The sequence below is a fragment of the Passer montanus genome, unplaced genomic scaffold (genome assembly GCF_014805655.1).
Source record: "Passer montanus isolate IOZ18808 unplaced genomic scaffold, ASM1480565v1 scaffold11, whole genome shotgun sequence".
NCBI classification, from domain to species: Eukaryota; Metazoa; Chordata; class Aves; order Passeriformes; family Passeridae; genus Passer; species Passer montanus.
Genome location: NW_024357613.1, coordinates 22,468,696 through 22,494,046, shown reverse-complemented (window position 1 = coordinate 22,494,046; position 25,351 = coordinate 22,468,696). Strand labels below are relative to the sequence as shown.

Genomic DNA, 25,351 nt, shown 5'->3' with positions numbered 1-25,351 from the left:
GAAACATTAAGTTCTCATTCACATTTGAGAACTACCTTTTTTCTTCTTCTTCTTTTTAATAGAACAACAAATTATTTGGTCTTCTCCATGACCTACTATTGGGTAAACAATTCTAGCAAACAAGCGTTTCAGAGCAGATTACGTGTTAAAAGTACCTGACATTAATCTTCAATTTAACAAACAAATCTCAGCTAATGGCATAGCCCGGGGAAAATGCAAAAATAGAAGCTCATCCAAAAGGCTTCTCAAAGAAGCAGCATGATTAAAGTACATGAGGAACAATCCTGCAAGTAAAGTAAGCATGATATGGTTCACGGTGACTAATCAAGGTAGCTTGTAAAGCCTATGTTATATAGCTAGTTTTAACAGAACATGCTTGTTCATTCTGGACATAATAGGAAGACAAATGAGTGAGCCTTGTGTTTACCAGTACATAAGAGTGGCACATTTCATTAGCTGGTCTCAAAGTAAACAAGACTTTGAAGCCAGGGTTCATGCTATCTAACTTGAGTCACTTAATAGAGGCAGCTGAAATAAAAAAAAACCCACTAGTTACTCCATGCTTAGCAGGGAGAAACAGGTATCTCCAGTGGCTGTGCAGGTTTTGCATCTGCCAAAACATGCAGGTTTTTAACCTCAGTGGGATGCATTTGGTTCCATGTGACACTAGCAGTCAGGTGTTTCACTAGTCAATTTTTATCCAATATATATCCATACAGTGGCCAGTCTACAACATGGTCACCTCTATTTTGTGATGCTATGGTAAACAATTATTTATTTTAATTATTGCACAATAAACATTCTTGACATGATAAATTACTATGGGATTGGTAGCCAAGCAATCAATCATTGGCCCTCTAAATGTTCATCTTCCTTATGCAGCTAAGTTTAGTTTCAATGTTACCAATAAAACAAAAGCTAATTTTTTTACGCATACATAAGACCAGCATATGTCCATATTTGCGTACAGGCTGTACCCCTCTCTTGTTTCTTGCTCCAACACTTCATATCTGTTCTGTTTCTGTTTTGGTTTCTTCCAATACTGACATTAATGAGCACTTTTAAATATACTTCTTAACTAATAACTTTTATGTGTTCAGTTCTCTCAGTACAATGGCAATTTAGCCCTTTTTTATGCTTACAGATCACTTGCTGCCTTCCCCAGAGACTCTTGCTTACAAGTACAGTTTGGTAAACAGACATGACTGAAAATGTACACACTCTGTATTATTGTTTAATTTTTTTTCCAATCGAAGAGTATCTCTTTTAGTTTTAAGAATTTTGCAGAGTACTCCAGTTATAAGCAAAATACTTCCCAGTTTTTAACACCTTCTTTTTCAAAACTGACGAAATGCTTACCCTATGTTCTTCTTGTTGTTGCTTTAATGTTTCATATTCAAGGGCTGGTGCAGGAAGCTGAGAGATGATCATCTCTGTTTCAGTTAACCATGGCCAAAGCTCTTCATAAGTCTCCCAGAACTGGTTAACTAGAGACTGAGCCCGTTCCAGCTGGAGGTTTCTCTCTGAGTTCATCTGACAGACTTGATCATATTTCTGTAAGAGGCTTTCAATTTTTTTCTGCAAAAGAATATTAATTTTTAAAAAGTATGTTTTCCCATGTGTCTCTTACCTTTATTTCCAAACATTCTTTGATAATTTTAGCACCAATTCACAGTGAATAAAATTTCAATTTTGATGTTTCTACAGTATCACTGTTTAAGGTGGACAGAATCAACAATGAGGGAGACCAGAATTTGACAGAGTACTTGCAAAATAACTGGAATATATTTAACAATACTGATTCACACTTTATTATTATTATTATTATATTATTATATTTATATGAACACTTTATTCATAGAGCTTCTAAGTCAAGCTGCAAAGGATTTGACCACAGATCTTAGCCCAACTTCCTTACTGCAGACACTTATCTTTAGTGACACTTGGCAGAAACTAAGTTTTCCACAGAATTTCTGATTCAAAGCAAGAGGAAAAATACACAAAATCTGTTGGTATGTTTAGTTTGGTTTGGTGGTTTTTTTGGTGGGGTTTTCTTTTCCACTCTGGCAAGATAATGGGATGTGTTGTTGCAACTGTCATTTACAAACTTGCAACAGAAACCACAAAACACTATTTTCCAGGTTAGCCTACATTACTTAATGAGAATGTATTACCATTAATAATATAGATAATAGTGATGGAACTATAAGGCTTATACATTACTAATTTAATGTATTTGGGCATGTAATAATAAATGAAAGTATCAACTAGCTATACTAGCTACATTTTTCCTGTGGAAAACTGCCCATGTTATCATGTTTATGAAATATTATACGTGACAATGCACATAAATCCTAGCCTTGGAAAAACTACATATAAGCAAGATATTGAATATGAAGAACTTTTTTTTTCCTTTGGCAGAACAAGCTATCCTTTCATTTGTTATGTCTTGCATATAAATTAAGTATAGAGATGCCATCCAGAGGACAGAACACAACCTTAACACACAGATATACAGTACTTTTAACAAATAAAAATATTTAGTAGAGACTCACACAAAACTGCTCTGCCTTATGACTACAGTTTCATTGCAGAACACCTCATCTATTTTAAATTCACTTAAGAGCAAATCAAATTTATTCAGAGATCCTGCAGCAGAACACAATTACTGAAGCATTGTTTTTCATGGATTGGAAGGACTGAATTCACACAACATATCTAGCCTCACCATAACTTAGCAAAAAAAATCCCGACCCCACAACTAATCCTTCCTAAATGCCAACATGAAAAATCCATCTCTACATGTTTTCAGCCCTGACATTGGGTCCTCTGTGTATGTGTGTAATAGAAAAAGTCATAAGAATGCCTTTCATGGGCTGTGACAGGATGGAATAATCTTCGCAAGCAAGCTCTACATGGAAATCAGCAGAAATGAAAGTAAAGACTCACACTGAGGTGCAGAGCCACTGAATCTGGCACAGAAAAGCTCACACCCAGAGCACCACTGACCCAAAAGAACTCAGAAGATAAACTGCCAGATTCCACACAACAACCCAGATGAGTAACACCTCCTTACTCAATCATCTATAGGCTAAAATACTATTTACTATGGATGAAGATGAAAAATGCAGCTCCAAATTAGTGTCAGGCAAAGAAGCAAGTACACAGCATTTGTTCTCTTAACATCCTGAAGGAAGGAGAGCTATACACAAGAGCATTTCCTCTAGCATTATAATCCTCAGACAGGAAGTTACTTTAATTAATGCTTTTTCATTAGTATTTTAAAAGACACAATAGGAATCCTTCTACTTGTACATTTTCTGCATATCTACCACTGTAGCTGCAATTAAAGAAACTTTACCTTCATCATCTGTTTCTCTTCTTCAGTGCATGTTTTCATAATCTTATCCCCAGATTTAACAAGTTCATCTATAGTATCTTTGTGCCTTAAAATCTCCATAGTGAAAGCCTTGAAACACAATAAAAGTTGGTTAGAATAATAATTTCTTAAAAAAAGTATTTGGAGCTAAAGCTAGTTTTGAAATGCATTTATTATGATTGGATTGAAAATTAAATCATGCCAGTACATTTTCTAGATGGAGAGTGTGCTGGCCAATAATTAACATGACAGTTGGAAATGCATTTCTTTTACCTTTTGAACTTGCAGCTGAGCAGTGGTCTGGTCTTGCTCAAGCCTAATATCACCCAGAGACATCAGTTTCTTTTCTGTTTCTGCAATCCAGGCAAATTCAGCATCAGCTGCTTGATCAAACTAAATGAGGGAAACAAGAATTAGTTCAGCAGTTCCACCGACATGAAATGAGAATAACAGTTTCAAAAATTTTAAAGAAGATTAAACAGCATATTTTTGAATTTTTAGAAAGATAGCTGCTAAATTTCCATTTGAGGTTTTCATATAAATGAAATAAAATGCCCAAAAAGGTTCTGAGGGATTGTAATACAAGCAGCTTAATTCATAAGCATGACAAAGCAACAGAAGCAAATACTTTTTTCCAAAGCCTACAGCTCTCTAACAGTCATAAGAAAATAAAAAAGGATGATAATCTCAGAGTTTTAACTAGACTGCTTGTTTTCATTTTATTCTACTTTTACATGTCTTTTTCATCTCTGCGTTTATTATTACTGCTAGTGTTACAATTATCCTGAGACACAGTTGTTTGATGTTACCCTCTTAATCGGAAGAGCTGCTTTGGTATTAAATGATCAAGGCAAAACAACCACAGTTCAGCTAAGATAGCACAAAAACCTCACCGAATTTAGAGAAGACAGGATTTCATCCAAATCTAGGCCTCAGATTAAATGCAAAAGGTTTTTTTGAGCATTTGGATACAGCCAGTCCTTTTCCTCCTGACTTTTAGATTAACTTCTGACTACAATAGTTAACATTTAAGTGTTTCAGAAATTTCCTAAATGCACTAATATAATGAAAGGAGTTTCTTACTAATTTGCAAAGAAAAGCATGAAAATAATAATGTGGGGATCTAAGTCTTCTGAAATGTGAGAGCAAATTAAAAAAAAAATCATACATTCCTTCTGTCTTCAGATCAAGTTTATAGGCATGCATTTTAGCACACCCATGTCACAGTACTCAACCAGGGCAGCTTTGAGCCTAAGCCATAGAGAAATATTACCTGGGATGTATAGGATGCACATTGTAGAAACTACTAAGAATTTATTTAGTGAATTTGTTAAAACTCTACCCCTTCTCCAAAATTATCTGAGCCTTAATATAGCCCCGAGTTATTGTGAAAGTCAGGATGTTTTAGGTCAGAACCTGCTACTTGTGTTGTTGATGCCCACACTTTCCTCAGAAATCTTCTAAAAACTCTCAGTCCCACTTGTCTTTAAAATATGCTGATCTGTGCCTTTATGGCTGTAGTCCATACCAGCCCTGCTCTTTAATATCACTGGAATTCACTTTAGTCACTAACACAGCCTTGTCTTAGTGGTTAATCCTGAGTCCCACAAAATGAAAGAAACAGGTCCGAGATTTCATTCTTTATGAGTCAATCTTTTTTGGCCTTTATAATCCATTTGTTATGTGAAAGAGCAGAACATTCTTTTTCACCATATGTCATTTCTCATTTAAAGTAACAGAAAGTAAGACTTGTCCTAAATATTGTGACATCCTACTAGAAAGGTATGTTCTGAAATAATCAGTACTGTAAACATTAGCATGAAGTACATGCACCAGTGCTAGTTAAATCCCGGCTTTAGAAATTACAGTTCACAATCAAGGTTTTCAGAAGTTCATCTATTTACAACTGAAAGGGAGAAGATAATTTCAAATGTCTTAGATGTACAAACTAACTGCAATGTGACTTCCTGATACCAAATATTCCCGGGTATGTAAATAATACTGAGGAAATATTTAATGGAAAAGCCAAAATTAAGGCATGGCACTGAAACTTCTAAGTTAAATTGCACTGAGGAAGAGAAGAACTCTAAACTCAATTTGCTGAAGGTATAGGATTTTCAATTTGTAATGCTTAAAAAAAAATTAAGGAATAAAAAGCATAAAATTGGCACTCTCTGCATCCGAAATTTGAAATGTTTTCTTCCCATTATACACGGCAGTTACTTAGGAGCCCTCAGCTACACTTGGAGTCACTATAAAATCACCAACTTAATCCCCATCCAGTTTAACCAAGCATAGCTCATTGTGGTACATTTTCTTCTGATCAGGAATGATTGACTTCTGAATATGATGATGCTGTGATTTTCTCCATGAATGCTTTCTAAAGCACTCTCTATGGCTGCTTTAGAGTGAAGAACAGGTAGAATATGACCTTGTGTTTCCACATAGGACTCCTTCACTAGAGGACCCAACAAGGCCTTCAGTCTTGAGAAACGAAGACTAAACCATGCAGCTGAATTTATCTCTATTATCATTCTGGGACCACTTTGCCCAGGTAGTTAAAAACCCTGGGCATTGCATTTGTCTATTATTTTTCCAGCTTCCATTCATATGAGCTATTCTGCCTAATCATCTCTGTCTCTTGCTGCATTCCTCACCTTGGTCCAGGACACAAAACCCACACTTACTCCTACCAAAGCGTTGTATTCTCGGCAGCTTTGTCCTCCAGCCAAAACTTAATAGTATAGGTACTTCAACAAATTGCCACAGGGCAAACTGAAAGAGCACTGGCTTCTCCAAAAATTTTTTTTTGTTGTGTTTTTTTTGTTTTGTTTTGTTTTTTTGCATAGCTAAATGGGAAGTATCTTATCCCTTATTGGAAGCACATTAAGCCACCCAAAACGTATCACAGACTGCATTCCTCACCTTGGTCCAGGACACAAAACCCACACTTACTCCTACCAAAGCGTTGTATTCTCGGCAGCTTTGTCCTCCAGCCAAAACTTAATAGTATAGGTACTTCAACAAATTGCCAGAGGGCAAACTGAAAGAGTACTGGCTTCTCCAAAAATTGTTTTGTTTTGGTTTTTTTTGTTTTTTTGCTTAGCTAAATGGGAAGTGTCTTATCCCTTACTGGAAGCACATTAAGCCACCCAAACTTATCACAGGATATGGTGTACAGGAGTTTATTGCAATGATGCGCTGAAGTGGAGGTTGGGGTATAGGATGAGACTGCAATGTGTCCTTGCAAGATTAGCTAGTGGAACAGCAGCTCTGGACTTTTCATGTCTGGATCTAAAACTGCTCAACTTATGCTAGAGGATGAAACATACTCATGGAATTCAAAAAATCTGGAGGAGAGCCAATATATAATCTCCTATCTCACCTTATCACTCATTTTTCATGTCTGGATCTAAAACTGCTCAACTTATGCTAGAGGATGAAACATACTCATGGAATTAAAAAAATCTGGAGGAGAGCCAATGTATAATCTATCTCACCTTATCACTCATTAAAAAAAATTAAATAAAAATCACCCTTCATTTTTGACGATTAGGTTAATGAGACAAGAAAATATTAATTAGTAAACCCCTTTAATGCCTGAACTGGAAAACTGTGTTTCCACAACGCATTTATAAGCTGGCTTAAATATGAGACTACTTAGTGACAAAATTAGAGCCCAATTCTCAAAGTGTATCCACATATACTTCTGTGCATGTATAGAAACCTCCACATATTAAATAACTCAGGTTTTGTAAGCCAAGAAGAAAAGCATTGTGGATATTAATAAAAGAGTTATTTAAATCCTCCACTACAGCCTGAAGGTCATCCAGTTTTAGTGGTCTAATGTGCAGAGGAGCTAGACAATCAGCAGTTGCTAAAAGGTATGGCCGACCTAGCAATATCAGAAAAGGTGGCTCAGGATCTTTGCCCATAATTTACTTAACACAACATGATGTACAAAAGATGTGGGTCATTCAGTTCTTAAGCAAACCCCGATTTAAGGAGCCACAGATTACAAACAGCAATTTTAGTTAAAATATTGTTGTTTGCATCAACAAAAAGGGAGACAACTACAACAGAGTACAGACTAACAGATTTCTGGCATTCATATTTTAACACTGGAGTCCCATTTCATTCAAATGGGCCTTTTGCAGTTCAAGCATAACAAACTTTTGGCAACGTTATTATAGGACAGCTTTTGTTCAAGTACACATGTCCAGTTACTGTCCAAAGAAGAGTTTTCAGTACCTGCTGGGACCTCAGGAAGGCAGCATCGATCTCATCCACCTTCTGAGAGATGGTGTCACTCACTAATCTGTAACGTTCGTTGTCCTCTGTAATCATCTTGTCCAGCCCCTCTCTGGCCCTCCATGGCACCAGCTCCAGGAAGGCACTGCCAACTTCATTCAGAGTGTCCACTAAGCCTTTGTTGTTCTTTGCTTCTTTTTTCAGCTCCTGTAAAAGGCCATTTAAAACAATTAAACCATTTAAACATAGCAGTATATGCAGAATTTTCATTCTTTCAATTACTCCATTAGTCCAGAACTGAAATGCTTCCCACACAAATCAAAGGGCTAACTTAGAATACTTATTTTCAGCTAAATTGTATTATCTTTTTGATATTGTAAGTAGTTTGACAGAAAGGTAAGTGATTCTTAAGAGAATTTTCTACAGAATCTAACCTAAATATATTTCTCTATTCAGTATAACTGTCTGAAATTTTTCTAAGAATTGCTAGTACTTTGTGAAGCATCCAAACTAATGGATGGTTGTGAACTGCAGCTCCATAAGGAACTAAATCATCAGCAAATGAAACTGGAATGCAATATAGAAAAATATGATGAATTCAAATTATTTCTGCGATGACTGGATTAAATTTCAAGCACACATTCACACAATAGAATGAGCTTTTACCTGTATAGAACTTCCCACCTATTAAAGGAATTTAATTGAATTTTTTTTAACTTCCACCCTCAAAATTTTCTATACCATGCAGTTTACGCTGCATTTTTTCTTTTGAAACAGATCTTGTTAAACAAAATTAGTAATATCTTTTAAAATGCTGACACTTTACAGCATTTTAGCTGTGCCACAGCTAAAGAACTAAAATAATTTTGTTTGACAGCTTATGAAGTTTTCCAGTCTTAGGTAGCTCCTCAAATAAAACAAAAATGTTGTTCTTCTCTTGTGCTAAAAATAAACCTCAGCCTAATTTCATAAGTGATTATAACGGATGACTCTGGAAAAGAAGTTTGATTCTTAACTACTGTTACATTTAGTAATTCAAAAATTATTTCATATCAAGAATAAATTAACACAAGACCTCATGAATCACAGAACAGCAAATTATTCACAGGTTCTAAAACCTACTTTTTGTCTTTCTTGTACTTGGCTTAATTCTTCACCCTTTGGTATTTGAGTTTCATATGAGAGTAACTCCATCTCTACTTCATCAAGCCATTTGCAGAGTTCCTCGTGAGTTGAGTGCAGTTGGCCTGCAAGCTGCAGAGCCTGCTCTAAAGTCTTGGATACATCAGAACTTAGTTTGGTAATATCTTTGTATCTCGCTTTAATGCCTTCCAGTTTATCTTGAACAATCACAACTTCATCACCTAAAATATCAAAGGAATGTTATTTCCCATGATCACAGATATAAAAAAAAACCCAAAAAAACAACAAAACCACCACAACAACAAAAAACCTAAAATCCCGAACTCCACATATTACAGAAACCTCAGTATTTAATTTATAAAATTACCCAAACAAGGTGACAAGGCCAATCCTCAACTATTGTAAATCACTAAAACCCACAGAAGTACAGAGTTTACCTCAGTTCAGGATCAGCCCTTCTGTCTTTTTTCTGCTTTACTAAACTATTACAAAGAAAGGAGTTAAATCCAATTTTCAACAGAAATGTTCTTATAAGAAAAATCCACCCTTAAATTCACAATACTTCTTATAAAGGCCAAATAAGATATAGAAGTATTACTGAAAATGCAAAGAACAAAAAAACCCGTAAGTATTACTAACTAGACTTTCAATTACAGTAGATTTTCAGATCACAATTCACCCTCATTGCTGTCCATCTGAAACACAACTCAAAAGGCTAAAAGAAAAACAATCCATTGAAATTTATTAGCTATAATATTAGAAATGTTCAGATTTCATCGTAGAATATATTTAATGTCAAAGTTTGGAACAGAAAAGGATAATACCACCCTGCACAAACATATGTACGTCTCAAAGGGCTCAAGAGCTTCATAAGTACAGGAAAATCTGGACAGATGTTGATCTATAGAGCAGACACATTGTGTGTAAATGGAATGCAACTTTTCCCACAGTATCAGCTCCCATGGCTGAAGCCTTCCCCTTTCAGTAATAGGTAGTCTAATATCTTGTTCATCTGTGGATGCCTGCAGGGAATTTACTGTGTCTGCTGCCAAACAGCACTCCATTATGAGTAATGGCCATAACTCACTATTAGGAATGGAATGCAGGTTCACTAGAATAATTTTCCACTAAAAATAATAAAAGAATTCAAGGACTAAATTCTCTACAGGCAAAAAAGGCCTTTTGCTCACTTACATTAAAAGTAAAATTGGCCCCAAAACATAGCGTAGGTTGACCTCAAACCTTATTAAAATAAACAACTATGATTGCTTTAACCAGTAAATATGAACCATATTTACAAGCTTCACTTTAATTTTCTTAGACAAGTACAGAAAGAAAAGTATGACAAATTGTAGTTTTATGTAAGTTCTCACCTGTTGTTTGCTTGAGAAGCTCTAAGCCATTTTGTATAGCCAGATCAACATTTTGTTTTCTAAGAAGAATCTCTTCCTGAAGATCCTATGAATAAAGGTCATTTATGTTAGCACAGACCTAAAAAATTATATTATTTTTATTTAGAATAAGCACACTGACATTTTAAACAAAATACATTAATGAAAATAAATGATGTATGGAGATATAAATAAAATTAAAAACGTGAATTAAATAAGAAATGAACAGAAATCAAAATACCAGTAGTTCAGAGTGCTGTTTCTCAAGTAATTCTGTGTTGCAATCTTGGACTGACAATTTGTTCAGTTTATCATGGATTTCATTCAGCCAGTTCATCAATTCAACTTCGTCCTCCCCAAAAATCTGAGCATTGCTGTAAGCTTGCTGGAGAAGTTCAGACCTGCTGTTGCTCTTCTCTTGAATTTCAATGTATCGTGCCTGAGCAGAATCTAGCTTTTCCTGCACCATATCTTTATCTTCCCTGGAGCTCATAGTCTTTAGAGACTGACCAGCGCTAATGGCCTGATGTAAACTCTTATTGTGAGCTAGGACATCATCTTCTAGGGCCTAGATTTTATTTTCAATGACGAGGAATAATGGAAAAGAAAATCAGAAAAATGTAAAATAAATTTAAGTGGAATTCAACAAAAATTGAACAAAAAAGGACATATTGCCAACATAAATGTGTAAAACTTAAATTACAAAGGAAAAAAAAATGAAACAGTATGGTAAAATGAGTACAGTGCAACAGCTTTGCCAGCTTGAGAGAAGCATCTAAAGAGAATGACCAAAGCAAGTGAGTGGTTTGTATCTTACTTTATGCTGAGAAATCTGTTGCTGCAGTTTGGAGGCCTGTGTTCCAATGGGTTCTGCATTTGCAAGCCTCTTCTCTGTGACTGTCAGCCACTCCACCAGTGGCTCCAGAGCCTCATGGAACTGCTGCGCTACCACCGCGATGCCTTCCAGCTGACGGTTCCTACCAACGCACCCAGGGAATGGTTATCTTTTGTGATGAGGTGAGTGCCAAACAGTTTTAATAAAGAAAAAAGTCCCTTGAATCCTTTGAAAAACACTCCAGAAATAATTCAATCTCATTGTAGGAGCCAGTCACCAAATAAACAGACATACAGCCATGAGGTAAAGTAAAAATCAAATAAAATTAAAACCAAACAAACACCTCCCAGGCATTTGGCTAATATACCAGTTTTGAAAATAAAAATAATATCACTTTATTCATATACTTTTTGCTAAAAATAATCTAGCACTCAATTCAGCAAAACATTGTTTTATACTCAGTTAAGATAGTTCTGAAGTTTCCAACTGTCTTAAAGCATAAAGTTACATTCCCTTGACTATTATACATGTTTTAAAGTTAGGCAAAGGCTTTACTGAACCAGAACATACTGCCATGCTTCCTCAGTGCTGTAAAACATCTTTAAACATTTTTTCAATGACGACAACAGAATTATTTGGTTCTAAATTTGCCTCTCTTTTCCTGGATAAAAGCTCTCAATGAAGTTAGTGAGACATCATTAATAAACCACAGCGACTTGACATCCAAAACAGAAAAGCAGTAACTAAAATACTTCAGGTTCAGATTATTACACGACAGAGGAGACTCTTGATTACAGCAAAGTCTTCTCTACAAGCAGTGCTGACAAATGTCATTCAGCAGACTTTTAGGAGAGATTTGTTCTACAAGAAAACATCACAATAACGTTTTTCAAATGAGGATCTCATTCTAGATAAAAGCTACATTTTATGTTTTCCAAGGCTTATAAAGAAGGTAGACTTGACACACTTAGCCATGGAACACTCTGTGGGGCACTCTACATAGTTTTGAAAGTCATCCTCAAATTCCTTCTTCATTTCTAGAGTCCAGCCAAAGAACAATGGAGACAAGCTTGCAGCTAATGATGGCTTGGAAAAAGCTGCAATTTCATTTGTAATTAGATATCACCAGACTGGGAGGATATTATTAAATTAAACATGACATTAACATTTACCCTAGCTAATGAGTCAGATTCCTTCAATAAAAAAGAAGGAAAAAAAAAAAAAGGAAATAATGGTCTATTAGTGGTTGACTAATTAAATAATCCTATTATTAGTATGAGGTAACAAAACAGGTTCAGCTAAAGATAGGCTACCAGAAGGAATAGAAGGCAGCAGAAGTGAGGTGAGTTCAATGCTACTCTAAGTTCCAACAAAACCATTTGTTCTTCACTGCAAAGCTTCACTGTGCATTTTAAACTTTTCTTTAACTTCCCAAGTCGTCTCTTACTCTCAATTATAGGCCTTTTTCCAAGCTCATGCAGTCTTCTCTCTACTCTCAAAAAGACTGTCCTTCTCAAGTCCCCACCCAGAAAATATGTTCAGTAACCCTTTCAACACAGATTTCTTAACAGACACTTTCCAGTTCATGACTTTACAGGTATTTTATACATTGACAACAACTCATAAATGTAAGTCTGTGATTATACAGATACTGTGTGCATGGATTTGGTTTGATTTTTTCCAACTGGAACTTGACGTGGACCTCAATGTCTTTTAAGAGATAGGGTTTTCTGTGTTGCTAGAATATATAGATCTATATACTTTAAAGTCTTCTTTTTCTTGAAAACTAAGGGAGCTCAACACCCTGCATGCATCTCCAACTGACATTATGATGATCTCTGAGTCACACAAACTAATTATATTGATGATATTAAACAAAAAATTAAAGAATTGAGTGCCCCTTGTTTGTAGTAATTCAGGACTTTGAAGTTCCAACAGAATATCATTATTATTTGTTAGGTGAAAAATTTGCACTTGATTCTATTGCAAAACAGGTTCTTGCCTCAAATCACCTGCATTCTAATTAATTAACAGAGATAAAATATTCAGAAGATACATATGTAGCTAATTCTAGCAGATTATCACATTAGACTAAACATTTTTTAAGGAGTTTTTGATCTCTTCAGGTCACTTTTCTCCACTTTTCCCTCAGAGGACCCTTTACATCAACATCAAGACACAAAGACATAATGCAATCAAAAGCATGGTAGTACTTTACAGTGTAGAGTTCCACATGCTGCTTCTAAACATCCATCACATGCTATGCCTACATCTTTCAAACCCATGAAAGACTTTTGAGTACCTTGTTTCAGCTTTACTGAGCAAGGCATCCCATCGACTGTCCAGGAAACTCAGCTGTTTCAAGATTTTCACTCTATCAGCAGGCTCTGCTGACTCCGCAATTTTCTCCCCCTCGCGCTTGATTGCCTCAACGGTCGGCTTGCGGTCATCCAGCAGCTTCTGCAGAAGCTGCAGAGAGAGCAATCCAGCACCAGCTTATTAGGAAATATTGCAATAATGCAAACGTAACAACAGCAGACTTCTTGAAAAGCCCTCAAAACAATAAAAACCTAAATCACAATGCCTATATTGTGATAAAAATGTGAACAAAGCTAATCAAAGAGACATACATAACACACACATCAACCCCTTCCCTGGCCAACACAGGCCCATTCTAGTTTCTCAGTTGTTCCCCTAAGAACACCAGAGCTTCATGAAGCCCAAACAACAACCCCGGTTTCTCTGAGGTATGGATGCTTGGCAGCCCAAAAAGTGAACACATAGAGCACAAAGTTCTACATAACACCCTTGAGAGAATCCAGCTATTTAGAATTAAGTTACTTTTTATAGGAACATTTATGGGAAAACTGCATGCCCTGCCAGATTTGGCATTATGGAGGTAATAGAGAGATGAGAAAATGGATACTAAAACTATTGTATAATCAACTCATCACTTACATGAGATACAATTGAGTTCACCAGTCTAGTGTAGTACACTAACTCCTCTGTGAAGAATAAAATGTGCCTCTGTCTGCAATCCTCCCTTCCTCCATTCCCTAGGTGCCTTTGGTAACACTAACATTTTGCCACCACACATATCCCAGGACAACAACCTGTAGTGGCCATAACTTTATATTAAATCTTTGGGTGGCAGTGGGCCACACAGTCCAACTGCATGAATTGTAGGTTTTATCAGCTACATTATCATTCTTTTTTCTATGACCACTATCGAAATATCCCCAAGTTTATGACACTGATAGAGTTTCTACATTAGCACAGGCCACTTCCCAGTGGGATTCCAATTAATTACCAACAATGATCACATGAAGATCAAGAGCCGAGGTTTTAAGTCTGTAATCTGCAATCTTAACTTGGTAGTACTAGAGTGAAAAGCTACTAGGTTTTACTTCCTACCTTTCAAATGGCCAAATACTGGATTTTATTCTTTCTCTTTTTCCAATGGTTCTTTAACATCCTTTGCAGATAATGTTAATAATCCAGAGCTCAGATTGCACAGTATCACTCTGTCTTATATCCAAGAAGATGAGCACTCCTCCCAGTCCTGGACAAAGTCTTGAGTTTTGAACAGATGGCTCCTTTAAACACCTCAGCACACCCCAGTGTAATGTAATACACTTGAATAGATATTATGCTTTGCCAAAGACTGCGAATTTATTCTCATTGATCCACTGAAAGGACAGAGATTCTGAAACCATTTCACTTACCTTCTGTTCTTGTATTTGGGCCTTGACAACTTTGAATTCAGCAGATGGTGGTTTCTGATTAGCCACAAGATCTTCTGTATCAATGAGCCAGCTAAGCAGAGATTCAAGGGCATCCTGAAATCTCCCACAGTGGAGGAGGGCTTCCTGCAACTGTGCAGCACGCTGGGCAACCTGAAAAACAGTAGAGGATCTCACCTATTCATTTTATTTCCAAGAAATAATTTGTTAAAATCTGTAGAACATTGTCAATATCACTAATAAATACTCTTGTTTTTGTAACTATTCATAACAGCACTATGTCACAATTCAGCATGAATCTGGATTCATTAATTGGGGCTGGAGACATCCAACGAAAATAACAGATTGACTCCCAGTAAATCAGTCTGCTCTAGTAATTCCTTACAAGTTACTCAAGCTTTATATAGTTACAGAACTATGAAATATACTGATGGGATGTTTGCATTTCAGATCGTCTTTATTTTCCTTACAGAAAGAATGAGCCAAGATTTCAAAGTAACAGCTCTTAATAAGGCCCAGTAATGCCATCAATGAGAAATAAAAATAGGAAAGGAGAAGGCAAATATGTGAACCTCAGGTGTATCTGGTTCTGCTGCATCACTCTTTCAGGAAGAGAGCAGAAGATGAGCACCATTTTTACTCCCCACCCTTTCCAGTCCCAACAGCAGCTACTGCTGAAGGAAGACTTCTGAAAAGTACAGAAAAACATCTACAGCCAGTTTTTCAAAGCCATGGTACTTTCTGATGTCTCAAGCAATACAATTCTTAAGGTGCTGTAAAGGAAACATTCCACCAGTCACACAAAGCTGTGGGATTGGATCTCCAGGGATCCCTTCCAACCCCAACCATTTCACGATTCTGTGAGTCTTTTCTGAATAAAAATCCAGAACAGACTTAGAGAAAGTTTGGCAAAACCTCATAAATGACAGCAACACCTCTGGCTTTTAGCAATATAAATCTTATCCTTAGAAAAAAGTGATTGTGTAAAGCAAATACAGCTCACATTCTTAGTGAATATTTAATTTCCTGTATTTTGAAAGACATCAGCAATCAAATAATCAAAAGGCAGAACACAACAAAAGCAGGATAGTATATGAGATAATAACCTTCTTATTAAGAGTCTTCCATCGGGTGTTGACATCTTCAAGGTCGTGTTCAAGGTTTTCTGTGCTGGTACTCTTAGCAGCACTCTGAATAAGGCCCTGACCCAACCAATTTACTTCCTGTTGTTTTACTTGTAAGGGTTCAATTTCTTCTTTCTGGAATACCTGCAGTTGAAACCCAAGACAGACATGAAACATGGTAACTTCTGTCATAAAATGCATATGATGTTTACATGACAGTATGCAACAAAAACGTTACTTAAAACTGGTGTCTAGAAGAAAGGAAACCATTCCTTGTCAGGATCTTCCTAAAAAAGCATTAATAAATCTAAACAGAATAGCCTCAATCTAAACAGAGTAAATTCAATACATCATAGAAGAGGAAATGGCATACATTTCCATGAGTAGTTTTAGATAGGAAGGAAAGGGACAGAGAAAAATAGAGGCGGTGAAAGTTTAGGGGGTTGAAAAAAGAAAACTTCTGATGGGGGGGGGCGGGGGGAAGACTGGAGAAACTCATCTGTTTAATTGTCTATCTATAAAATCTAACAAAAAACGGCACAGACCAAGAGACACAAGTGGGCATTTTTTCCAAATGAGGACTAAAGCCAAAGTTTCAAGTCAAAGAAACAGTGAAGGAAGAGATATTTTAAGATCTGTTTAGGAGATTATAATGGTAACAAGTGAGGAGGAGGCACTACAGATGCTGTTGAAAGAGTATCCCGGCAGACACCCAGGAAAATGAGCTTTCATTCAAAGGATACTCTTGCTAATTGCCAAGGCTTTGACCGTGCCCAACAGCAGTTTGAGCAGTTTTGTGTCTGCTTTATTTTACTCCTGCAGGTATTTAGGCTTTTTCAGAGCCAGATTACTACCATTAGCAACAGCAATGCAAATCTCCATTTGTATTCAGCAGCATTAAGCTGTACTGACACAAGTGTCAATGAGATCAGAAAATGGCCTGAAGCCCCTGAATTAATTACACAGGCCAGTGAAAAATAACCAATGAATAAACAATGCTAAAGAATGCTCAACTTTTGACCCTAAATCCTTCAATTTCTATAGCAGCATTCAGTAACAGTTTTGGTGTACACTTTGTGCATTCAAAGCAACCTTTCTCAGCATCCTGAAAAGCAGAGATCACTCTGAATGTACCAGCAACTCTCTTCTTTTGCACCAAAAACACTGTGGTAAGTGATTGCTTTTGAAGCTGCAGACCTCAGGTGGCTGAGCACACTTCCACCAGCTTGACAAGTTAATCTAGCAGCTTCTCCAAATACACTAAACATGAGGGGTTAAAAAAATTAAGCATCCCTTAGCGATTTGTTCCTACAGACAAAAAACCCCCTAAAAACTACAAGACTGTAGTTACGTGAAAACTGAGAACGTGCAATGAGTTGGCTGCTTCTAGAAGAAGGAAAATGCATGTGTTTTTCTTGACTGTAGGGTAAGGAGGAGGCAGAAAAATATTTCAACCCAGAATCAATAACAAATTCTTCTTTTATGTGCTATAAAGTCTCATCGTTTGAGAACAACGTCCTACCACAGAGAGGACTGATCAACATAATCTGCCCTTTGAAAACGCACACATTCTTTGTGGAGAGAAGCTTAAAATAAATTACAATTATTGCTGAGGCTAAAGTTTACCAGAACAACTTAGCAACAAAGCTTGAAGTATCTCAAATTTCAACCAGAGTGGGAAGAAAAAAATTACAGACCCGACAAACACCCTTTCCTTATTACAAAGCTTCCCTTACTCTCTTACCTCATCCACCACTCACAAAGCACTGCAAGATCCTGCGCTTGTAAAACACTACCGTAACGTCAGATCTGCTTTCTGGCACGCAAATGCAAAAGGCATCTTTCAGAAGAGGCGGTGAGCCTTTAATCTGCCTGCTTTGGAAACCACAACCATCTGATACTGTTGCTTGTACCTTGATGAGTAAGGCTGCTCATGAACACATGGCCGTAGCTGCCCTTGAATGGCTTCGCCTGCGACCGCACTCGGCGCAGACAGCGAGCAGCAAGGCAGAGCACGGAGGAGGCAATTCCACCTCGGGAGCAACAGGCACCAGCTGGGCAGTAACAGCCCTGCTCTAAACAGCTGGAGTAACAAATCACCCCCCCAGACTTTCCCCCAGTTCGTTTCCCACACTGACTCTTTCACCTATTTTGGACGCCCCATGTGTGCTATGCAAATGGCACTGATCACTGCATCTGCCTAATTAGTAATTTTTTCAAAGTTATGATTTTGCAATGATGGCAAAACTTAAGAGTTTTAAATATCTTTATGGTTACACTATAAATATTTCACAAATCTATTGATTTCTTTTCTAGTTACCTTGTTGGACAAGAGGCCATTGCAGACTGTATCCAAGGTGTCTTGGATGCCACTAGTCCAGATATTGCCTTTATTTCTCTCTGAGAAAACACTTGGGCAGTTTACAGTACTGTCTAATTCAAGCTGTTGAACAGAAAATGCCATTTCATTTGAGCCTGTACATGCCACACTGCATTCCTCCGTATCAGATAAAATCTCATATTTTGCAAAATCCAAGTCACTAGTATTTACAGCAGCATTAGTGTAATAAACATCTACATGAAGAGATATATCATCCACATAATCCTCCTCTACTGTTGTGACTTGTATTTTAGTTTTTTCATGAACTTCATATGTATTTTCCACTTCATTTTTGTCAGGGGTAATACTTCTTCCATCACCTTGAAGAGGATCTTCATGTGATAGAATTTTCTCTTTGAAACTTTGTAAGTGAGAGCATTTCCCCTCCATCTCCTCCTGATCACTCTCACATGCCTGGGCATTGTTTTGTTTTACTTTTCCAGAGGGTAAAATGTCATGCAAAGCCAGTCTGCAGTTTTCTTTGACAGGGAGACTCATGCTTGCAAGCAGTGGGGTTTGCTGCTCTCTGCAAATTGCTGGGATATACGGTCTGAACTGACCTACTACATGGATATCTTCTGCAGAAGACAGACTTGGTATTTGAGTTTGCTCCCCTGCTAACGGTGTCTCTTGTTTATCTTCCCTTTCTGTTGGAGGGCTGCATAAACCAGAATCATCCTCTTCCGAGGTAAGAGAATTCGTACCCCATTTGCATTTGCCTAGTCTAGCTGCCTCTGACAGATCAGCAGTTTCATTAAAGGAGCTTTCACTTCTATTAGTGTAATCTGGAAAGCTGGGTGGAACAAGCATTCTCCACGATCGTCTGTGCTCCTTCTTTTCGGTGTGAGACTTCACCTTGGGTAACCCAGCTGTCCGAATTATATCACTGTTCAGCTTAAGAGCATCAAAGATCATTTTTTCATCTAACTTGTTAGCTTCACGGCTCCGGAGCTCAAAAACACTGGAAGAAGTAAGGGCACCATTGGAGCACAAAGTACTGATGTCCAGTGTTCTGTGACTGTAGGGTAAGGTCCGGTCTGTGAAATGCCTCGAAGAGAGGCTGCCCTTGGAGCCTGAATCGATCTGTTCATTCAGCCTCACAGTGTCATAGATAGACCTCTGGGGAACGTAGCAGTCTTCAATATTTAGATCTTCATCTTCTTCCCCTTTGCCAACACATGGAGGATTCTGACGTAGACAGTCTGGCCTGCTAAGTGGCTTCCCCATGTTGAAAGTATTCACACAAGTATACCTCCGTTTTCACAGATTCAGGGCAAACATTTAAAAAACACTAGCAATCTGAAGAAATAGTAAACTTGCCCTTAGCATAAGATGCATAGTTACGAAAATATACATTGTAAGATATGAAGTGGCTGAGGTCATTCATAATCAGTGCATCTGTTTGACTTTACCTGGATATGAGGTTTTCCACCCCCCAAATATAAAGTGCTTCAGTAAGAAAGTAACAGAGATGTCCCAAAGTCACAGGAAAACAAAGTATAGCAGAAACCAGCAGTAGCCAAATTCGTCATATACTCAATGGAAGGCTTCATTTACTTTTCCAGGTCAGAATCTGTATCTGAAATCTCCTGAATAAGCCTTCAAATGAACAAGTGTTACAGAAGGCAGTACATTATCTTCTGTACATGACTGCTTAACTGTAATCCATTTAGCAGGCTTGCAGGGTCCCATCTCCTTTATAAATAAAACATGGTGTGGCAGCTTTAAAAGACAGAATCCACAGTGGCTTGTATGGTCCTGACCAAGGCACGGAGAAAATCCTGGGTGGTGGGGGGAAATAAGTTAAATCCACAACAGTAAGAATAATAAAACAGCCCTTTACTTTTTTGGCAGTAGCTATAAATAACCTTGATCTGAAAGGCAGCTTATCCTCCTCTTGCAACAGGCTTGTTCGCGGTGCCTCCACAAGTCCCACAGGAAAACATCACTTTCTAGCAGCCAAGCCGATGCGTTCTTTGAGCAGACCGTCGGAAGACCAATGTTTCAGACCGATTCTCCCGATGCCATCCTGGAGAGCTCTTTAAGGCAGCTGCAGAGCCCAGCAAGCGCGGCGCGATCCCCGAAGGCACGGCAGGTTTACATTCGGCAGGTCCCGGCTACAAGCTGCAGCTAGCGGGCTGCCCTCGCCTCCTCCTCATCTCTGAGCGCAGCTGCTGAGAGCCGAGGGAGGGAAACCCCCGCCGCGCAGCGCCGGCGCGTCCCGCCCGGCGCGGCCGCCCCGCGCCCCGGCTCGCCCGGCTGCAGCCGCCAGGAACGCCCCGCTTCGCTCTCCAGCAAACATCTGCCACCGGCCCGCCCGTGCCCGCAGCGCCGCTCGGGGGGCTCCCCTCCCTCCGGCCCTCCCCGCCGCCTCCCTATCTGCCCAGCCGCCCGCGCTCGGTGCCGCGCAGGGGGCTGGCGGGGGCAGGCGGCGGCGAGGCTCCGCCGCCCGCCCGGCGGTGACATCACTCCCGCTCCGGAGCGCCGGGGGAGCGGCCGAGCCCGCTGCGGCCGGCTCCTTCCCGGGAGCGACTCTGGCCAGGGAAGGAAGCGGCGCTTTCACCGCGCCCGCACGCCATCGCCCCGTCTCGTGAAGCAGTCATTTCAATGGAGGCTTCCTTTCCAAAGTTACACCGAAACTTTACCTCTGTATTACTTTAAAAAAAAAAAAAATCCCCCAAACTCGCCTAGTGTTTAGATTAGGTGTTGGAGTAGTCACAGATTGCTCCACCTGACATGCAAAGTTCAGTCCAGTTCAGTCTGTTCACTAGCCCTGAGGCAAGAGCGTAGGGCTGACAGGGCAGCCTCTCCTGAAAAATTCAGCTCCCACTGAAAGAAACTTAAAGTACTGGGGAAAAAACCTAACTAAATCTGAAATACTTTTTTTTTCCCCCTCCCCAGTGGGATTTATTGGAGCCCTAAACCAGCCTATCAGGACAAAGATTCCGGTTTTGGAAATTGACATCTTTTAAATACAGTTCAACACTGTGCACCTACACTTCTAGCACACAATCACGGAGGGGAAGGGCTGGAAGACTCACAGTAACTTGCCAACAGCACAGGAGGAGTTGCCATGACCGAGCAGCTCCACTCCAGCAGAAGCCAAACCCCTAACGACCTGAGCTGCTTGGTGTGACAGCAGCCATCAGTGTTAGGGACAATTCAGATCTCAGTTTAAGGACAGCATAAAGCACTCAGTGCTGAAACTTAACACAGTGCATTGACTACAATCAACTTGAGCGTTCTGCATTAAGCAGCAAGCAGGATACACTGTATGCAACAAATACAAACATACCACACTTCATGTTTATTGATTTACTTAATAAACAGTCAGCTACATATCAAAACACTAAGGTCATGCAAAACAAATTCTCTCTTCCTCTTCTCTGGTGAGCAGCCATATACTATTTGGATTATGCCAGATAATCCACTCTGGATTCTCTAGCAGAGAATATACTATAATGGTAAAGATGCAAAAAGAATTTTAGATACTTTTGATGAAAGGTCCTATCATCCATGGTTATTTTCACCCAAAACAACCAAAACCAGATAGATCCCTGCTGAATTCAGAAAGTGCTGCATGATTTTGCAGGGGAAGTGTATAGCCGAAATTGGTCTGTATTTGTTCAACAGCAAAATTATTTTAACATTTTTAAAATAGTTTTACATTTTTCACTATTTCTGCTGAAGACTTGTATGACAAGTCACTTTCAAAACACAACTCTTAAAAAAAATTTAATACTTGCTTATATTACCTTTGCTTTTCAATACTGACCTTAATTGTAGTAAATCCCATTGAAGATTTTGGTATCTTATTCTAGGGTTTGTAAACAGCACATGGGATGTGCTACACTTAGCTCAAAGAGAAACTTAAAGAGAAACTTCTGAATGTGCCTTCAACATTATTTGCCTTCAAAGCAAAAATCAGAGGACTGACACTCTCTACATAACTAATAAGACATGTGGATGTGGCATTTGGGGACATGGTTAACAGTGGACTTGGCAGTGCTGAGTTAACATTGTTCTTAATGTTCCTAAAGGTCTTTTCCAACCTAAACAATTCTGTGGTTCTATAACATAAGCCAATTAAAATCTTAGTTCAAGCTTATTGGCAGGAATACTTAGGCCACCTAAAAATTCCCATAAAGTCCAGTTAGAAGGCAACCTCTAATGACTATATCTACTTGAAATCCAAAAATAAAAGCAAAAATCAAATGAACTACATACTTATGAAAGCTGTAACAATTACATGTTGGTTTTACTAAGAAGAATGACATAAAATAATTCAACTTTGAGTTCTTTCTCTATTTCAGAGAGAAACTAGTTGCAAATGCTTCTTCAACTGCAAACATTCTAGCACTGTGCAGCTACTCAAACCCAGAGTGTTTGGCTCAGTCCATTTGCACAATTCTTTTTTGTTTTGCATTTGAAGAATGGTGGCAGACTCAGCGTACCTTAACAAACCTAATTTACTGAAATTTCCTTTCAGGACTAATCTACACATTGCATACAGACTTTGGGGTAGAAAGTGTCTTGCAAAGCCAAGTTAATTAGTACTTTTTTGTGTGTGTTTTATATTAATTGAGATAAATTCTTCATTTGATTATACTGTTCCTGAAGTGAAGTAAGAGTCATGGTTCTACTTTGAAATTAACTGCTCTGAAAATTTTCATTTACAGAAAGTAAATTTTATAACTGCACTGTAAATATAGTTTAATGCTGATGGCAACTACTTACAGTTTAACACTGATGGTGACTACTTTCAATTTAACACTCTATACTGACTGGAATAAGCACATCACAAAGAAGAAATATAAATAAAACAAGTATGCATATGCATTTAAATATATATATATATAATACAACTCAAAGCCAGTTTATCTTTTAAAAAACACTATGTGTTTTAATGTCATGCCAAGAAGATGCACACAGCTCTAACTCTTTGTACATAAAAATTGGTTAAACCACAAAAACCACCTCTGGCCCATTACACAAGATCCTTCCCTGAAGAGAGTGAAGTTTTCATGTTAATAGATCTATAACAAAGAACAACTCTTTTGCCTTACTCTTGAGGAACTGAAGTTGACTGTAGCTGACCACAGAAGCTAAAGACATAGGGAGGCAGACAGTGGTTTTGTGGCCACAGCCACATTTTCAGGTTGTGTGTGTTTGCCTACGTGCACAAACACGAGAGCAAACACAAACACACCACGAGTGGAGCAGGATCTGTGGGAGCCAGTCTCCCTACAGTTTGCTGCCTCAGGTGGAACTGTTCTCTGGAAGGGCAAAGAGTATAAACAGATAGATTACTTACTGTAATTTTTGATATGCCCCAGTAGCACTGACACCAAGCATTAGGAGAGTTGATCCCTATCCTCCTGCTATCAGTATCTCTTCACTAACTACACACTCACTTAGTAAAATTACCCATTCTGGTCTCCCTATTTCCTTTCTTCAAGTGCTCCTCACTCTGTTGTTTTATTTCTGCATTTGCTTTTCACTTATTTAAACAACCCCTTCACTTTTTCATCATTCTTCACCTCCTGTTTAATGGCATTGTGTTTTTAATCATAAGCAAAAGCATGGTCTAAAAAGTTGCTTCAAGCAAAACACATTTCTAAGCTTATAAATATCTCATATAAATACAATCCCAGAGTAGACTTCTGGATATAAACAATGCTGCTATCACTGTTCTCCTTTAATGTCTCTCCAGGGGTTTTTTTTTGTGTCTTACCACGTAAGCTCTTGTATTACCAGGGATGCTGTTACCCCACTGGTCTGCACGGGTCTCTCACTCCCAAACTGCTCAATTGCTGTGTTGGGTCCAGTGCCCTGATGAACTAGAACACTGGGACAACACACAAGAAACTGGATTTTCCTACCACCCACTCATCAGGTTGTAATTCTCCAGAAACATTTTTTCTTTATAATAAAATACATATTTGTACATATACAATTCATTGCGTAAAATACATATTAACAAAGACCTGAAGCTCCACCTAATGTTTGCAAATGCAAGAAAAGTGGTGAAATCAGAGATGCCAAACTGGTTACAACTGAAGTCCTGTACAGTCAATGTAAGCAAGAGCATTCACAGCAAGAGCCGTTGCTATTTTCCAATATCTAAAGTGTTTTACTAACCATATACAAAGAAAAGCCATTTGTTTCTCTTTTAAATTGAAATAGACTTGTTAGGATAGACTGGCATACAATTTTAATCCTCCCAGTCTAATGGAATCTCCTCATAATGTAACTATTTGTTCAAGATTTTTGTCTCTATTTATGCATTCTCAAAGATCACCAAAACTCACAGTAACTTCCATTTGAAATTCCCAGGTGAAAGTTTTCTGGTTTAATTTGCCTTTCCAATATGGCTTAAACAAGCAAAATGCACCCTCTGTTGGCCAGCCATGTAATGACTCTTTTCCAAGGTCACCAAATTTTTAACAGCATGGCTTATCAAAACCTGCAGTGAAAGATTGGCTTTATCATCAAGTGTCAACTATGTACAAGTCATACAAACATATGAATCAATAGTATATTGGAATGAAACCAAAGCAGTGCAGAATATTCAGTGCTACTATATAGCCATTAGGATTTATGATTTTTTCAAACATGAAAAATTATTTATTATCTTTTTCAAACCCTGCTTACATCTATAAATCATTCTGGTGAGCTCTGGAAATTCATTTCTTGTAACCTAATCCAAGCAAATATCTGTTATTTCAGCAGCAAAGCTCAATTAACACTCACTATCACTGCAATGCATGTCTTTGAGCTGGACATGGATTGCTAGCTGGCAAATTAAAAAAGCTACACACAGAAGCTCTTGAGTGCATTTTGGATAAGGATGCTACAGAAAAATCCCAATACCATACAGGGATTATTTTGCCTGTTTTCTTTTTATTAGGATGTTTCTAGGTAAGTGTGGAATTCAGTGAGGTAAAACTGGCCAGTGTATCAGAACAGAAAATGGCAAGTAACATCTTAAATCTAAATATGCTGAAACCTACACTGAAAAAACCTAAACTGCTCAGATGAGCAAAGTCAATGTGGGCTGGTATGTGAACACTGGAGTCTAAAATTCACACCACAGTGAAGATGA

General features: G+C 38.1%; 1 protein-coding gene across 9 annotated transcripts in view; it reads right to left on the bottom strand.

The window, feature by feature from the left end:
* DST (dystonin) overlaps positions 1–25,351 on the bottom strand; it is a 291,855-nt gene that overhangs the window by 51,108 nt on the left and 215,396 nt on the right. For 7 of the 9 annotated variants that reach the window (XM_039726401.1, XM_039726416.1, XM_039726446.1 and 4 more), the window contains 11 exons: positions 15,849–16,010; positions 14,725–14,895; positions 13,302–13,468; positions 10,982–11,141; positions 10,406–10,732; positions 10,147–10,231; positions 8,753–8,994; positions 7,631–7,837; positions 3,653–3,772; positions 3,362–3,469; positions 1,360–1,578 (listed from right to left, as the gene is read on the bottom strand). In XM_039726401.1, the coding sequence (XP_039582335.1) occupies positions 1,360–1,578; positions 3,362–3,469; positions 3,653–3,772; positions 7,631–7,837; positions 8,753–8,994; positions 10,147–10,231; positions 10,406–10,732; positions 10,982–11,141; positions 13,302–13,468; positions 14,725–14,895; positions 15,849–16,010 (1,968 nt within the window). The remainder of the gene's footprint in view (positions 1–1,359; positions 1,579–3,361; positions 3,470–3,652; positions 3,773–7,630; positions 7,838–8,752; positions 8,995–10,146; positions 10,232–10,405; positions 10,733–10,981; positions 11,142–13,301; positions 13,469–14,724; positions 14,896–15,848; positions 16,011–25,351) is intronic. The other 2 variants (XM_039726455.1, XM_039726438.1) reach the window with 1 other exon arrangement.